This window comes from Leopardus geoffroyi, chromosome A2 (genome assembly GCF_018350155.1).
Source record: "Leopardus geoffroyi isolate Oge1 chromosome A2, O.geoffroyi_Oge1_pat1.0, whole genome shotgun sequence".
Taxonomy (NCBI): Eukaryota; Metazoa; Chordata; class Mammalia; order Carnivora; family Felidae; genus Leopardus; species Leopardus geoffroyi.
In genome coordinates, this window is record NC_059331.1 from 55,268,686 (window position 1) to 55,284,936 (window position 16,251).

At 52.0% G+C, this 16,251-nt stretch overlaps 1 protein-coding gene across 2 annotated transcripts in view; it reads left to right on the forward strand.

Moving 5' to 3' along the window:
- The first annotated feature begins 464 nt into the window (after positions 1-464).
- GRIP2 (glutamate receptor interacting protein 2) overlaps positions 465-16,251 on the forward strand; it is a 96,108-nt gene continuing 80,321 nt past the window's right edge. For both annotated transcript variants that reach the window (XM_045493923.1, XM_045493927.1), the window contains exon 1: positions 465-725. In XM_045493923.1, coding sequence (XP_045349879.1) covers positions 671-725 — 55 coding nt within the window. In that variant the 5' untranslated portion in view covers positions 465-670. The remainder of the gene's footprint in view (positions 726-16,251) is intronic.

Consider the following 16,251-nt stretch of genomic DNA (forward strand, 5'->3'; position numbering starts at 1 on the left):
GTCCTAGGCCTCTTACAGGCCCAAGGCCAGGGTGCACTCACTCACACAGATTCACTGGTTCATACATTTATTCCTTCACTTATTTACATATTCCTTCATCCATTTATTCACTGATTAATTTTCTCATTCATCAATTCACTAACTCATTCATTCATTCGCTCACTCATTTTCTCACTTCTCTATACATCCGTTTATTCACTCATCCACTCACTTCTTCACCCATTTGTTTACGCGTTCATTGTTTCACGCATTCACTCATTGACTAATTCGTGGTGATTATCATTATTAGAATGTGGCCCGGAGAGCCCCGAGGTGGGGAGGTGGGAAACGAGGGCGGAGGGGGCCGTGGCAAGTGGGCGAGAGCGAGCGGGCCCCGCGGGGTCCTCCTCCAGCCTAGCTCGCCGCGCCCGCCCGCCGCCCCGCCCCCAGCGCCGGGGAAAGCGCGCGCTCTCGGGGAGCGTCGCTGCTCAGCCGCGGGCTCGCGAGCGGAGCTGAGCGCCTGGCGGCCGCCGGGACACCCCCGATCCTCGGCGGCCGCCCATGCCCGCCGCGCCCCGGGCCCGCGGCCCTCCCCAGCGCTGCGCTGCGCCGCCCGGCCCGGCGGGGGCGGGGCCGGGGCCGGGGCCGGGGTCGGGCTGGCGAGGCGCCGGGCCGCAGGGCGGCCGCCGGGATGCGGGGCTGGCGGAGGAACCTCGCGCTCTGCCTGCAGCGGCTGCCGGACGAAGGTAGGACGCGGCCGCTGCCCAGGCCGGTGAGCACCGGCGCGGGGCGCGGAGGGCGGACCCAGCGCAGAGCTGGCCGGGGGCGCTCGCGGAGAGTGTCCGCGGGAGGCGAAGGGCGGGCGGCCGCGTCCGAGGCGCGGAGCTTGCAGGGTCACCGCAGGACACGCGGTGCGGAGCGGAGCCCTGCCGGGCAGACCTGCGGGGGCGCTCGGCAGGGCGCGTGGAGGTGGGACCCGGGGCAGGGCGGCCGCGTAAGGCTGGAGCGCAGGCTCTGAACCCTCGAGGGCGCAGCCCCCGACCCGCTCGCGAGTCCGGTTCCCGGAGCGAGCCTTGGCCGGCGCGCGACCACGTGCCTCCCGGCTCCCAGGGAGTTTGTCGGGGGTCAGAAGGTGCCGGTGCTCACCGCGGGGGACTTCGGTTCCAAACGCTGCAGTCGCCGGGACCCAACTTTCCTTCGCACGCCCGGCAGCACCCCCGCGCCGACCCCACAGTCTGCAGTTGGTCAAAGTTGCGGGGAGGCTGGAGGTGGGAAGGGGTGCGGGGTAGCGGAGAGATTCGGCCGCACTGCCCCCGACCCGGGCTTGGCCCTGCCGCAGCGCTGCGGCGCAGCCCCCTCCGCCGGGGCGCCTCCGGGGCTGCTCCACCCCTGTACCTGTTGTCTGTACCGTCCTGGCGGTGGGAAGAGGAAGAAGGACCCGCGCCCAGGCTCTGCCTCTGCTGAGGAAAGTTCGGATTCAGTGCTAATCAAGAATTGATAGAACTCTGAGTCAGGGGCAGAGTGAGGTGGGAATGGCAGTCGCCCACCCTCTTAGCGGGGGCCTAATGGCGGACTTACTGGTACCGCGTACTGTGCGCCCTGGAGCCTAACATCTGCTTCTGTGTTTAACCTTCACAGCCACCCCCTCTGGAGGGCGCTGTTATTCCTTCCACTTTACAGGTGAGGACACTGAGCCTCAGAGAGAGGAAACCTGCCCAAGGTCACACAGCCTGTAGGTGATAAAGCTGGGATGTGAACTTAAGTCTCTATGGCCGGCAAGATTTTGGTGGGCCAGGCCTCCCTTACGTCCCTCTGCAAGTTGGGCCTGGTTCAGTTCATAGGAAAGGATCCATTTCCAGCCCTGGCCCGAAACCCTGTGTGGGGCGTGGGGGAGGGGAAGAGGAGGGTGACAGCTCATCCCTGCTCCTCCTGCCCTGTCCCCAGGGTTAAGTCAGATCTGTAACCTCTACCCCACTGTGGCCCTAGGTTCTGAGGGCCTGGGAGCAGAGTCTGTGGAGTCTTGTTTAGACCCTCATCAGGCCTTAGCCGGTGTGGGCAAGACCCAGGCAGGCCCATAGCTCCGTCCAGTGGATTGGGCAGACCTCCCACTCTTAATCCAACCTGAGTTGGCATAGCCGGTGCCCAGGTTTCCTTCCCTGGGAGGAGGAAGATTGGATAAGGCTACCAACAAGGAGGAGATCTTGGAGGAGTGCCCCTATTCAATGGAGCTGCCCCCGAGGAACAGAGGAGATTAAGGAGGAAATCTTGGAGCACCTGGGTGGTTCAGTCCCTTGAGTGTCTGACTCTCAATTTCGGCTCAGGTCATGATCTCATGGTTAGTGAGTTGGAGTGTGCAGCCAGCTTGGGATTCTCTCTCTCTGTCTCTGTCTCTCTCTCTGCCTCTCCTGCTCACGCGCTCTCTCTGAAAATAAATAAACATTAAAAAAAAAAGAAAGAAGGAAATCTTGCAGAGCCAGTGTCCATGACCACCCTTCAGTGTGAGCTTGGCCCTTCAGGAAACAGGGCAGCTAAACCCCAGGCGTGTTCTGTGATCTTGGACAAGTCATTCCCCCTGTTCTGAGGCTCACTTTCTGTATCTGTAAGGGGAGGGCCTAACGCTCATCCTACGGGATTCCTAAGGGGATAAAATGAGGTCTCAGTCCTGGCATAGCACATAGCCCAGGGCAGGTGAGGAAGCGGGGGCTTTGATGTCCTGAAGAAAGGATGTTGCTCCCTTGCTCCTGATCTGCACTCCCCACGCTGTGTGTGTATGTGTGTGTGGGGTGAGGGTGGGGGGAATGGGTAAGGCACGTGGGTGGTGTGTGTGTGAGGTGTGCATGAGGTATATGGGTGTCATGTTTGAGATGCATGTGGGTGTCAATGAGGCTCGCGTGTGACATGTATGAGGCACGTGGGTCTTGTGGTCCCTACAGTCATTTTGCCTGCCACTGGCCACATCCATTGAGAGGAAGCCACTTCTTTCCTCAATGCCAGGAGGTACCCACCATTTGAGTTTTCCTTGGAAAATCTTACTTGAGATTGATCCTTGAGCTCAGCACTAAATCAGAGTGTGGCTGATGCATCTACCGGTGCTGGCAGGAAATTACTGTTTTAAAAAGACAAAATCCCTGGCTTTCTCTGGGTCACGGGAACATTGGTTCCTGTGGGCTGGGTCTCAAATGAGACTTTGATACATGGGTCCAGCTTGATAAGAGGCTCATGGCGAAAGGTCAGTCAAGCCCAAGAGTGACAGAGAGAGATATGCAGAGACAGGGCTGTAGACCTGTCATCCTCAGAGAAGAGCCAGCGGGAGGGACATTTTGAATAAATCCGGCTTACCTGCTTATTCTGTGGTATAATTTAAGGCCCTGGAGGAAGAAGTGTGGACTTGGAGACCGGACTCATGTCCCAGACTTAGGCCCTCTCCACTTGCCAGCTTTGTGACCTTAGGCATACTATTTACTCCTTCTGGGTTTCAGTCGTGGTTGTTGTTTTCAATCCATAAAGTGGGAAGGGTGATCTTGCAGGGTGGTCTTGAGGAATCAATGTTAATGTCTCCTAGTATAAAACCTGCATATATAGGTGCTCAAGAAATGCTAATCCTGTTCTTCGTCTTTTTTGATCTTTACATCTACTTTAACTTCATATTTGGGGAAATAATCTGGTGCATGAGTCAGTGGAGAACTCAGGACTCTGTGTAGATTTCTGGATTATGAGCCTTGAGGCTCTCCACTCCTAGGGTTTGGGGGATCTGATCAGGTTGTGTCTGCCACGTGGCTACTTGAATCTACCATCTGGCCTTACCTAAGGAGGTTGGCCAAAAGTGTGGTTATGCTCCCCCCATGCTTGCACAGCACATGCGTCCAGACCACTCTGCAGTTTTTGGAACCTAAAGTAGTAGTCATGTCTGTTGAAGAAAGACCTGGGCAGCCACTGAGATTGGGGAACTCTGATTCCAGCTTCATGAGGCTTCTGAGTTTGTGTGTGTGTGTGTGTGTGTGTGTGTGTGTGTGTGTGTGTGTGTGTGTTTGTGCATGTGCACGTGTGTGACTTGTGTTCTAATGAAATTCCACCTTGATGTTTGTGGTCCTGTAGACAGTAACACATTTTCTTCTATTCACTGCAGTAAATGCTTCCAGAGCCCCCCCCCCCCCACCTCCCCTCCACCACCCCCAGGCTCTGTGTGGGATCAAAAACATGAAAGCCAGTCCTCAGCTTCAAGTTGCCCCCAGTCCGTCAGATAACAAAAGTTCAAGGTGCCCAGTGCTTGGGGAACGTGAAGTTGAAAGCAGCAATTCTGAGTGGGCAGGCTGCTCAGAGGAAGGGGCTCTGCAACCCGGTGGAGGTCAGCCTTCCACTGGCAGATCCTTCCCGTGGTGTGGCCTGATTAATTTTCCTCCTTATGCCAGTCCTTTCTGCTTTCTAATGGACTCTTGGAATGTGAGCCAGGAGGGTTAATAGAAGTCATCTCGTCTTATTAGAGAGATGGGGAAATACAGAAGCAGTGAGGAGGAAATGACTTTTTATTCATTCGATAAGTATTTATTGGGCCCTGTTCTGGGGGCTGGGGCTATGGCCATGAACAAGAGAAAGACCCTGCTGTAAGGGACTTCACATTCTAGGAGGGGGAGACAGAGGACAAGGAAACATAAATAGGGATGGGACAGTTCTAGAGAGTCATTAGTGAGATGAAGAGAATGCAAGAGCAGAGTAGGCGATGCCATGGGGAGTCCCAGGGGAGGGGATGTCTTCAGATAGGGCAGCCAAGGGTGGTCAGGGAAAGAAAGGCTCTCTGAAAGGTGGCTTTTGAGCTAAGACTAAAGATCAGGAGGGCTCAGGCATGCCAAGAACAGAAGGCAGATCTAGTAGCCACGGGAACAACCAGTACCAAGAAGAGGCCTGATCTGCAGGGCATAGTGTGGAGAGGACCAATTTGACCTGTTGGAGGAAGAGAAAGGAGCGAGAGAGAGGGGAGTGATAAGAGATGAGACTTGGAGTAGCCAGAGCACGAAAGGCCAGATCACTGTAGGGGAAGGAGTATGGATTTTATTCTGAGTTGGGAGCCATTGGAAGCCTTGACCAAGGACTTGGGCTGGCTCCGAGGATGAGCAAGGTTTTGAGTGATAGAGATGGCAGTGGGGAGAGGCATGCCAGGCAGAGGAATGGCATGAGTAAAGGAGCGGAGGTGGGAAAGCTGTAGGGGCTGAGGCTGCCAGACAGGCAGGAACCAAAGGCATTGAATGCCGCTCTGGGGAGCTGTCTAGGGTTCTGACAGGCGCATCCAGTATCTCTGCAATTGTGGACTTTGTGTGTGTGTGTGTGTGTGTGTGTGTGTGTGTGTGTGTGTGTGTGTGTATGTGTCCGTGGTACCCAGCTAGCTGATGTGTCCCTGTGCCGGTTACCTAGGAGACAACAGGAAGACGATAGGGTGGGATCTGATTGGCTACTGACTCCCGCTGCTCATCTCTCTGTCAGAACTGCAGGCAGAGGTTACAAATGGTCCATGCGGGCGTGCCAAGTGCCGGAAGGGGAGCTGTGAATGTTTGTTGCCCCGAGTTCTGTGTGTGTGTGTGTGTGCGTGTGTGTGTGGTTGCCAGTGAATGTGTGTGCAGCTCTTGAACAAAGCGACAGCATCTGGGGCTAATGCACTTCCTGCTGGGAAACATCTGTTCATTGCCTTAAATCAGGTAGTGGGGGCCCAGATAAATTTAAGAAGAATCAGCTAGACTTGGGAGAGGATCTTTTGTTTGGTTTTAATAACTGCAGTGTCAACCCTGGAGCTGATTTTCAACATTTCCCTGTATTGCTAAAAATGCAAATAGAGCTTTGAGTGGCGGAAGTTATGTCCCGTGACATGGACTGTGATGTCAGTTTGCAGAATCGCCTCCCCCACCCCAGCTGAAAAGGTTGGTATTAGATTGTAGGTCTGTTTTTTTTCCTCCTCTCTCCTTCTTTAGAACAATAATATCTTTTTCTTCTACTTTGTAGGTAAAAGGACAAGGAATCCACACTTTAATTTTGCTTAGGAAGGGGATTGGGAAACAAACAAATGAAACCCACCAAAGTGTTTCCTTTGCACCTGACTTCCACAAACAGCAGCCCAGATAGGCTTGGGAAAACAAAATAAAACAGAAAAACAGCAACAGGAACAACAATAACAATAACGAGCTCCGAGGCTGCAGAAGACTTAGCATTCTTAGTCTCTCTTCCCCCACTCCTGCCTCCCACCTTACAGGGTTTGGCAGATGATACAGGTAGTGAAGAGGAAATGAGGATTTCCCTCCTCCCCGCTCCCTTGGTTTCTCCATACTGTGCTCAACTTTTAAGGTTCCACATATGAGGAGCCTCCTCTGCCTGTTTGTCCTTGAGAGAAAATGCCATCCTGTTTCCTATTGGAAACAAATCATACCAGGCCTTTCATTCATGTCTATTTCCCATGTCTCCCTCACCATGGGTCAGAAGTGTTTTATCTGAAACACACATCTGGGGATGTTTTCTATCTGTTTACACATTATTCATATGCTCTGTTACTTACAGGAGGGGCCTCACCCTTAAATGCCTAAAGGGGCAAGACAAGTAACCCAAAAGATGAGTGAAGAAGGCCCCGGGGCCTTTGCACTTGCTGATCTGTCTCCTGGATTGATCTTTTGGCATATACACAATTCACTCACTTCATTTAGATCTGTGCAATTGTCTCCTCCTCAGAGAGGCCTTCCCTGACCATCCCATCTAAAATAGCTGCTTTTTATCCCCGTAACTTCCTTTTTCTTTCCAGCATTTTGTGCTGCCTCACCTTATATTATATCCTTGTTATATCTTCTCTCCCACTAGTATGCAAGTGCCATGAGGGCTGTGGCTGTGTCTATCTTGTTCTTCATTTTATCCCCAGTAACCAGTACCTTGCCTGGCAATTGCTCAGTAAATATTTGCAGATGAAGGGAGTGAATTGGGTCTGGGGGACAGAGAGTGTAGAGTTTATAGGAGCTTGGGCTCAGCAAGCCAGACCTGATTCTTCTAGGGAAGCTAAAAACTCAGAGTTTTACATGCCACCTACCAATTTAAAAATGTTAAACACCAATTCAGACAGACTCTGAGGGTCAAGCAGGACCTCCCTTTGGAGTTGGAGGCCTCTCATATTCAAGGCTCTTTGCCATTTGGCTGCGGTAACCTTTCTTCCCTCCTTAGTCATGCACAGACCTTGTTCTGCCCCATGTCTGAACCTTTGCTTAGGCTGCCTCTATGCCTGGAGTGCCTCTCCTCTGCCAACTTCTTCACCCAGCAAAGTACTGCTTCCTCTGGCTCCAACCCCAGGCCAGACCAAGGAGCAGCTTCCTGCCATCCCCCTCCTCCTGACATGGCAGAATTCGTCTCTCCCACCATGTTTCTGTCCTAGCCCCTTTCCTGTGGGAGCATAACTATGCTTACTCATCAGTCTCCTCTGCTAGACACAGAGGTCCCGGGGCAGGAGCCCTGTCCAGTCCATCTGTGGGTGTGCAGTACCCAGCTCAGGGGCCGGCATACAGTAGGTGCCCACTAAGTGAGTGGGAAAATGAAATAGAGAAAGGAAGGGGGAGGCACCAGCCTTTCTGTGCACCTCATGTGAACTAGGCCCTGGGCTGACCGTGTTTGCATCCTTCACTGTCAATGGCCTGGTGACGAGGATGTTGAACTCGGGGAACCCTGTTGAGCTGAACAGCTTCTCCCTGCCTGGTATGCAGTCCTCGCCTTGTTCCATTCTCTAAACCAGCCTCTGGGACTTTGCCTGAGTTTTGCTTTCCTTCTCTGTAAAGTGGGAGCATTAACAGCCTCTGGGAGAGCTGTCATGGGGATCCAGAGATGACAGATGGGGGAGGGCTCTGCCAGCTATGGAAAGGGGCGCACTCATGTGGCGGTGACTGGCACAGTGAAGGCAATGGCCAGTTACTTCCTGGGCATGACTGTGCCTCACCTGTGTGTTCGAGGAGTCTAAGGAAATACTTATTCTTCTTTTCATACATCTTTTCATTCTGCAATTTCTTTATGTTAAGTGTTTGTTTATTGAGAGAGAACAAGTAGGAGAGGGGCAGAGAGAGGGAGAGAGAATCCAGAGCAGGTTCCACACTGTCAGCACAGAGCCTAACGTGAGGCTTGATCTCACAAACCATGATATTCCGACCTGAGCTGAAATCAGGAGTCAGCCCCTTAACAGACTGAGCCACCCAGGTGCCCCTCATTCTGTGATTTCATCATTAAGCCCCTACTCCATGCCAGGTACCTCTCTTTTACCATTTTACTTCCTATTCCCAGAAAGCTGACCGCCTTTAGGCCTTGTTATGGCCATCTCAACATTTGGGAGCCTGAGGCACAGAGAAGTTAAGTCACTTGCCCAAGGATGCACTGCTAGGAAGTGACAAAGCAGGATTTTTACCCCAGGAATGTCTTTGTCCCATGCCAGGGCTCTTTCTCTGCCCCCAGACTGCTTTCTTTGGAATTTTGTTTCCAGGAGTCACAAGCAATGAGGCACTTAGAGAAGGGGCGTGGAATTCTGCCTGGGGTGGGGGCATTGGTGCTGACCTCTGACCTGGGCTTTAAAGAGCAAGTGCGAGTGGCCAGGTAGGAAAGCCGCAGGGAAGGGTACGTAAGGCCAAGAGATTGGTGTGTGCAAAAGTACAGAGTTGAGAAAAACCTGGTGTGACCATAGTTGTGCAGGGTGGCTGCATGTGCTGTGTGTGGGGGGAGGGTGGCACGATTCTGGCTGGAGACAGATGGTGAGGGTAGAGATGGCTACACCCTGGTCACAAATGGGTCTGGCTTGACCCTGACAGTGGCACACACACACACACACACACACACACAAAATTGGTTGTCATTAAATTTTGAGTGTGTGTGTGTGTGTGGGGGGGGGAAATTTCACATTAAAAAAAGAAAGATATCTGCAGCTTTCTTCAGAGGATCTGGTAACCTCGGTCTTACATTTCTGCTGTGCCTTGTGGACTGGGAGTGTGCTTATTGTACTCCCCATCTGGCCGCTGATGCATTCACTTACTTGCTCAGCCTTAGAGGTGTTTGTGTTTGAGACCTTGAACTCACCCAGTAAAGGAGTTTGAACTTCATCATCTTCAGGCAGCTGAAGCTGCTGAAGGCAGCTTTATTTTTTAAAGTTTATTTATTCTGAGAGAGAGAGAGAGAGAGAGCGAGAGCAGGGGAGGGGCAGAGAGAGGAGGACAGATCTAAAGTGGGCTCTTTGCTGACAGCAGAGAGCCCAACACAAGGCTTGAACTCATGAACGTGAGATAGTGACTTTCGCCGAAGTTGGACGCTTAACTGATCGAGTCACCCAGGTACCCCCAGCTGAAGGTTTTTTTTTTTTTTTTTTTAAATTTTTTTTTTTCAACGTTTATTCATTTTTGGGACAGAGAGAGAGCATGAACGGGGGAGGGGCAGAGAGAGAGGGAGACACAGAATCGGAAACAGGCTCCAGGCTCCGAGCCATCCGCCCAGAGCCCGACGCGGGGCTCGAACTCACAGACCGCGAGATCGTGACCTGGCTGAAGTCGGATGCTTAACCGACTGCGCCACCCAGGCGCCCCAAGCTGAAGGGTTTTAAAGCAGGAGGGTGGCATGTTCAGGAAGCACCTGCTGACTGCTGGGGGATGGGAGGCAAGGTGAGGCAGAGAGACCCCCAAAATGACCATGTTAGGAGCACTTGCTTGGTACTTATTCACACTGTCTTTGCTTCTCCTGATAACCGTGCATGGTCAGGTGATCAGCCTTATCAGATGAGGAAATAGAAGCTACAAAAGCAGATGCCATGAAAGAAAGGATTGAAAAATTGGACTACGTAAAAATGTAGAAGTGATGTAGGATGAAAGGCACGATTGACCAGGTTCCAAGACAAGCCACAGCCCAGGAGGGAAGGTATTTACAACAAACATCACAGGTGAAGACTAAGAGCCAATGTATATCAGGATCTCCTGCAAATCAATAGGAAAAGATACACAGTCTAGGAGGAATGTCATGAATTCAAGCAGGAAGTTACTAGAAGATACACAAATAGCCAGAGAGTGAGTGAAAAGAAGGCCAACCTCAGCATTTTAGGGGATTATTGTATTAGCATGAGGAAAATGCTCGCAGAAATAACAGCACAATATCAATTTGAAGGGGAAGTTAAAAAATTCATAGCATCTAGTGTTGGTGAGATCCCGGGGGAAGCAGAAGCTGACATATGCAGGAAGGGGAAGCATATAGGAGGGCAGTCTGACAGGTTATCTGTCAATATGGAAAATGCTTACACCCTTTGACCCAGCCATTCCTTTTCTAAGTATTGCAAGTATTTTCTAGTCTAGGGAAGAATCTAGCACAGATGCATAAGGCAACACGGACACAGACGTTCACTGGGGTGTTAATAATGGAGGGGTGGTTCAGATGTCAAACCTCCAACCACCTCAGTGGTCTCTCTCTAACCTGTGCTCCCATTTGCCAAGCCCCGCCTCCACCTTCGGCTGAAGGTACCTACCGTTACCTGTTGGTAGCTCTACGCATACACATTCTTTCCCTTCTTTTTACACAAATAACGGGATACTGTCTGCAACTCTCTCTTTTATCATGAAATACGTTGTACATAACGAGGAGTGTTAAAACATTTGTGTTTTTCAAAGAGCAGCAATAGACCCCAGGTTGAGAAGCAGATTGCTCCCAGCACCCAGTGCCACACGGCTCTCCAAAATGTCTGTTCGGATTTATACTCCCCTTTGGGATTCATGTAATTTTACAGAAGAGAAAAGGATTTGAGGTGGGTTTGCTGGTTCAAGGTCCCAGGGCTGGACGGTGGCTTTGGTTTGGCCTGTGGCCTGTCTGCTTCACAAGGATGAGGTTGTAAGCCCAGAGCAGGGGGACGTAGGCAACAGAATGGGCCACATGTGGCAGTGGACAGATGTGGAGGGCCGGGCCTGGATGACACTCAGGGATTCCTCCTGGCCTGGGGGGTTATGCTAGTGCCTTTCACTGAGCTGAGGGGGGAGGGGCATGCAGGGGTGGATTTTAGGGGGCTGAGTGTGAGAGATCTGCCAAGAGGCCCCTGTCCTGGAGGCCCCCAGATGGATGGCCCTGGGAGCTGGCAGCCCAGCTGGGGAACCCCATAGAGGGGTGCCCTTTGAGCAACCATTTTTCAACTGTATGAACAAATGCTTCCCTTCTCTAGTCCAGTGAGGGTAATTTATCCTAGGGAGAAAAATGAATTCTCCCAGGAAGCTTCGCTGCCAGAGACCCAGGAGCCTCAAATTTACTGCTTGCCTTCTGTGCTGATGGAACTGGGCCTCAAGATTTATGTCTGGGGGTTTATGGGCTGCTGGCTCTGGTTGGCAGGAGTCCTGGGGGACAGGCAGGGGGACAGCTGTATTTTATGGTGAGGCTGGGACCCAGGAGGGTGTAAATCACTGTGGCCTCCCAGGAGAGGCCACCTGCCTCACATGGGTGGGTGGGAAGGAGCTCAAGCTTGTCTGAGGACAGCAGAGAGGGCCCTCCCTCAGAGGCCACTTTGTCCAGCTTCCCAGCTTAGGTGGGGAGACTGTGTCTAGAGAGACAGAAAGCCCGGGTCCCATGAGAGGCCAGGGTTTCCCCAGACCCGCGGGGTCAGACTCTGGTTTGAGTGGTTTGCTTTTTACTGTTCTGCTTCTTTCAAAGATAAACCAGCCCAAACCACAGAACTCCCTCTGACTGAGTGCTGGCCGCTTGCTGGCAGTCTGTGCTGACCAAGACCTCAGTGGTCCTTGCCGTCTAGGAGCTCAGAGACTCCGCTGGTGGTCTCCAGAGTTGGGTGTGGGTGCCACACCCAGGACAGCCTCTTGAGGAAGAGGCTGGGAAAAAATATGAAGAGCTTTAGCTTACGTTTGTTTTCTATCACATTTTCGTTTTCTCTGCTTTTGTCTGTGTTTATAATGTGAGTGATATACAGACATGGTAACACATGGGTAAGTCATAAATAATACATGTGTGTTATTGCAGAGGAAGGCACAGACATTTTTACACAAAGGGGGTGCAAGACCAGAAGGATTTGGGGACCACGCCCTGCCCACCTGCTAGACTGTAGTTGTTGGAAGGACCCTGGGATCCTGGGCTGGGGTCTCCCTTGCTTGCAGGGCCGAGGGCAATATGTACTGAGCACCTAAGTGCTGGGCACAGGTGCACCCTTTTCTGTCAAGGCCTGGACTCCACAACAACAGTGGGGGACAAGGGTGGCGAACATCATTTTACAGATCAGGAGACTGAGGCCCAGAGAGGAGAACGGATTTGCCCCATTTCGTGCCTGAGCTGGGATTCTTCTCTCAGCCCTCCTATTGACCATTTTCACGGTTCTTCCTTTTTCTGTCTCCCATTAAAAAAAATAAGACGTATAGAATGTTCATTGGGTATTTAAACCATTTTAAATAATTAAACACAGCAATATCAGTTAAAAAAAACGCATTGCAATGTCCCCCTTTCTCCATACTACAGCACTAACATGTCATGTACATACTTTTCTGGCCTCTTGCTGTCATTAAAAAAAAGTATCCTTAGGGCACCTGCGTGGCTCAGTCAGTTGAACGTCCAATTTCGGCTCAGGTCATGATTCACGGTCAATGAGTTCCAGCTCCACGTCGGTCGGGCTCTGTGCTGACAGCTGGGAGCCTGGAGCCTGCTTCAGATTCTCTGTCACCCCCTCTCTCTGCCTTCCCCTGCCTACACACACACACACACACACACACACACACTCTCTCTCTCTCTCTCACTCTCTCTCTCTCTCTCTCTCTCTCAAAAATAAACATTAAAAAAAGAGTATCCTTTTATACTAAGTTCCTTTCTCTCTGATGAAGTATGCAATTATTGTTAAATATAGACCATTTTGGAAAGATAAAAAACCAGGAAGAAAACTAAAATCATCCTCCATCAACCCACCATCCAGAGACAACTTTCCTGCATTTCCTTCCAGTCTTTTTTCCCACTGTCTACTGTCATTGAGATCATATGACATATACCATTTTATGTTTTTTTTTTCTTTGCTTAGTTTTGTAGGATCAGCTGCAGAATGCCACATGGGGTGTCTGTACCAGGCAGATTTTATTTACCTGCCCCCCCATGGTTGGATAATAAGGTTGTTTCCAGCATTTTGCTGTTACAAAGAAGGTTGCTGTAAGAGTCCGCTTTCCTGGGGTTGTCATCAGCCTTGATGTAATTCTGCATGGGCTTTCTCCCCCTGCAGATGTTATTTCTTACACTTGTCATTTTTAATGGCCATGTAATCTCCTTGAGTGTTGCTATTCCTTATGTTCTAGGCCATTTCACCTTCTCCATATCCCACCAGGCTTCCCCACTCCCTCTGGGAAGCCAGCCCCTTCCCCAAATCCTCCCCCCACCCCCGCTCCCCCTGCCCAGCACCTTCAATGCAGGGACCCAACCTCCAGTGGGGAGGGGAGGGCTGTCATCTTGCCCACATCCCAGACATTTGCTGCCTCCCTCCTGCTTGTGTCCCAGTCCTGACACTCAGACCCTGTGTTGGCTGAGGCCTTCCTTTCTCCTTTCATTCTGTGGTTGTTTAACTATGACCTACCATGTGCTAGCCACTGTTCTAAGTGCTGAGATACAGTAGTAAACGAGACAGGGTCTTTGTCTTTATGGAATAGGGGAGATAAGTCGTAAACAGGTGGAGACAAGACAAGAAAAGGGGATAAGAAGACAGGAAAAGGGGATGAGATGAAAGAGGGTGATAGGTGGTCAGGGAGGACCTCCTGGAGAAGGTGACATTTGTTCTGGGACCAGCCAAGGGAATGCCTGGGAGAGGAGGACTCCAGCTGGAAGGAACAGCAGGGGCAGAGGCCCTGGGCACATTCTGAATGTTTGAGGAATGGAGGCCAGTGTGGCTGCAGTGTCATGGGGGGAGCACGAGTGGGGGGAGGCCGGCAGGCCCGGCTGGTGGAAGGAAGGTGTTTGGGTCTCCTCTGAGAGTCATGGGAAACCTCCGCAGTGCCTGGCACACAGTAGGTGCCTGGTTGGGTTAGCTGCTCTTATTGTTGTTCCCTCTTCGTGAAGGAAGTCAAGTCGTAAGACTTGCTTGTCCCAGAGTGCACCGGGGCTGCTGCCTGGCCTCCTTCAAGTCTGACCTGTCCCCTTGCTGCAGCTCACACCTGTTCCTTCTGCACATCATAGTCCCACGCCTCACTTGGCCCCAGAAGTGGGGGTCTGGTGGGCCTGTGTTTGCTCTGAACTATCCGTCTGTGTGAAATGGGCAGATTCTGCCTCCTGGGGCTATTGGGAGGTTTTGCTGGCACCTTGTGGGGGCTTATTAAGGTCAGCTCCAGAGATACTAAATTAAACATCTTAAAAAATAATATTTTATCTAGAAATCTCTATAAAGTTTGTATGAAGTGGGTGGGTGAGCCCTCTGCAGTGGCTCTGGCCCTTCAAGCTCCCTGGAGGGAGGTGGCCGGTGGCCCCTATGGGAAAATCAAGAGCAATTGCATTGGATTCTGCACTTAATTTAATGAAAAGGCACTGCAGGGAGGCAGAGGCAGTGAGGCAGTTAGGGAAGGCTTGCGGGCTTGGGCAGGAGTGATTCCAGGGAGATTTATGATGCTTCATAAAAGATTCAGATCTAGGCTGAGCTTGGGCGGTGCTGGGCTCAGTGCTCTGGGCTCCGTCTCCGCAGCCTGGGCGGCAGATGCTCTGAGGTTCCTGGTGGCGATGATTGCCGTGTGACCCTGGGCAAGTCATGGCCCCTCTCTGGGCTCTGCAGCACCATTTGCCATTCTGGGTTCCCTCCTCCCCCAAGATCCTGGACCCTACCCTCCTGCCCGTATCCCACCAGACCTGCATTTTACAAGCCTTTCCACACTTGGGAAATCCTCTTTCTCATAGCCTGTGCCCTCCCCTGCCCAGTTGCTTTTCCATTTTACAGAAGAGAAAACTGAGGCTCTGAGAGGTTCTCTGGTGTTCCCAGAGTCACACAGTGACTGGGGCAGGGGTGAAGTCTGTCTGGCCCTTTTAGCAGTGGAGTCAGGAGCTTCCATGGTGGGCTGGAAGGCTACTCAGGATGGAGTAGCCACACAGCCCCACGTGGAGCCTGACTTGTTGTGTTTTACTTTCCCATTTAGCAGAGAGGTGTCAGGAAAGTTAAGGGACCAGTGTGGACCCCAGGGCAACGGCACCAGAGCTGGGAATGTAGTTACCTCCTGGTCTGGCCTTTCTCCCCGCACACTGTCGAAGTCTTTGGGGCTCCTCCGGCTTTAGCTCAACCTCTCCATTCACTTGCTGTGTGAGCCTAGGCAAGCGACCTAATATGTCTGAGCCTCCGTATCTTCATCTACAAAATGAGCATGGTAATATGCCCATCTCCCAGGCTTGCTAGGTGGAGGGAACCTGCTACTGGTAACTGGCCTGTAACAGTCCCCAGTATCCCATTTTCTCAAGAAGGTTATAGTTCTAGAGCTGCTCAAGCCCTGGAGAAAATCATACCAAAAAAAGGAGCCCTTTCTTTTATAGTCCTAGGGCTTTGCTGGTTGGGCCCCTCCCGAGGCAGCAGAGGAGGGAAGAAACGTATTGTAGGCTGGTGGTTGCAGATGGCAGGCAGCTAATTTATTTACCTCTTTCTAATAAATATGCACGACACATAAATAAAATATTTCGCTCGTAGTGCCCCACCCAGATCCAGGCAGGCAGAGACAGTCGGCCGTGTGGCTGTGAAGCAGGCTCTGTGGGTGTGTGTGTGGAGTCTGGCAAGGGGGTTAATGAGCTGATTATTCCTTCTTTAACCTAATTTTCTGTCCCATATCCAGCAGCACCCAGAGTTCCTCATTTTGGAGGTGCTGGCCTTCTCCTCCAGACCTCCCAGACAACACCTTTTGCTTCCCTGGAGCAGGGCAAGACTGGACTGGACTGTCCCAGGAGATAGCCAGCTCTCTATCAAGGATGCCACCAGACTGGTTCCTGTTCTGTGTGGGAGTTGGACCAGGGGACGCTCAGGACCTCTCTGGAGATGGCTTGACCACTTTGGAGGGCCTCCTTTTTTCCAGTTCATGCACTGGTGCCTTGGCACGGGTCCCAGCCTCCACATCGTCCCTGCTACAGTCTGTCCTCCCCTGCGCCCCTGACCCAGCTCATCTGGGGTCCAGGAAACCCAGTAATAAGACAGAGTAACAATGCATGGAACTGCCATCCCCAGAACTGAAAGAAGAGAAGAGAGGGTGGCTGGGTGACTGACTGTGACTCCATGAGTAGGGCAGGAGAGCAGGGGCAGCCCATGGAGTCAGAAGGACCAGGTTC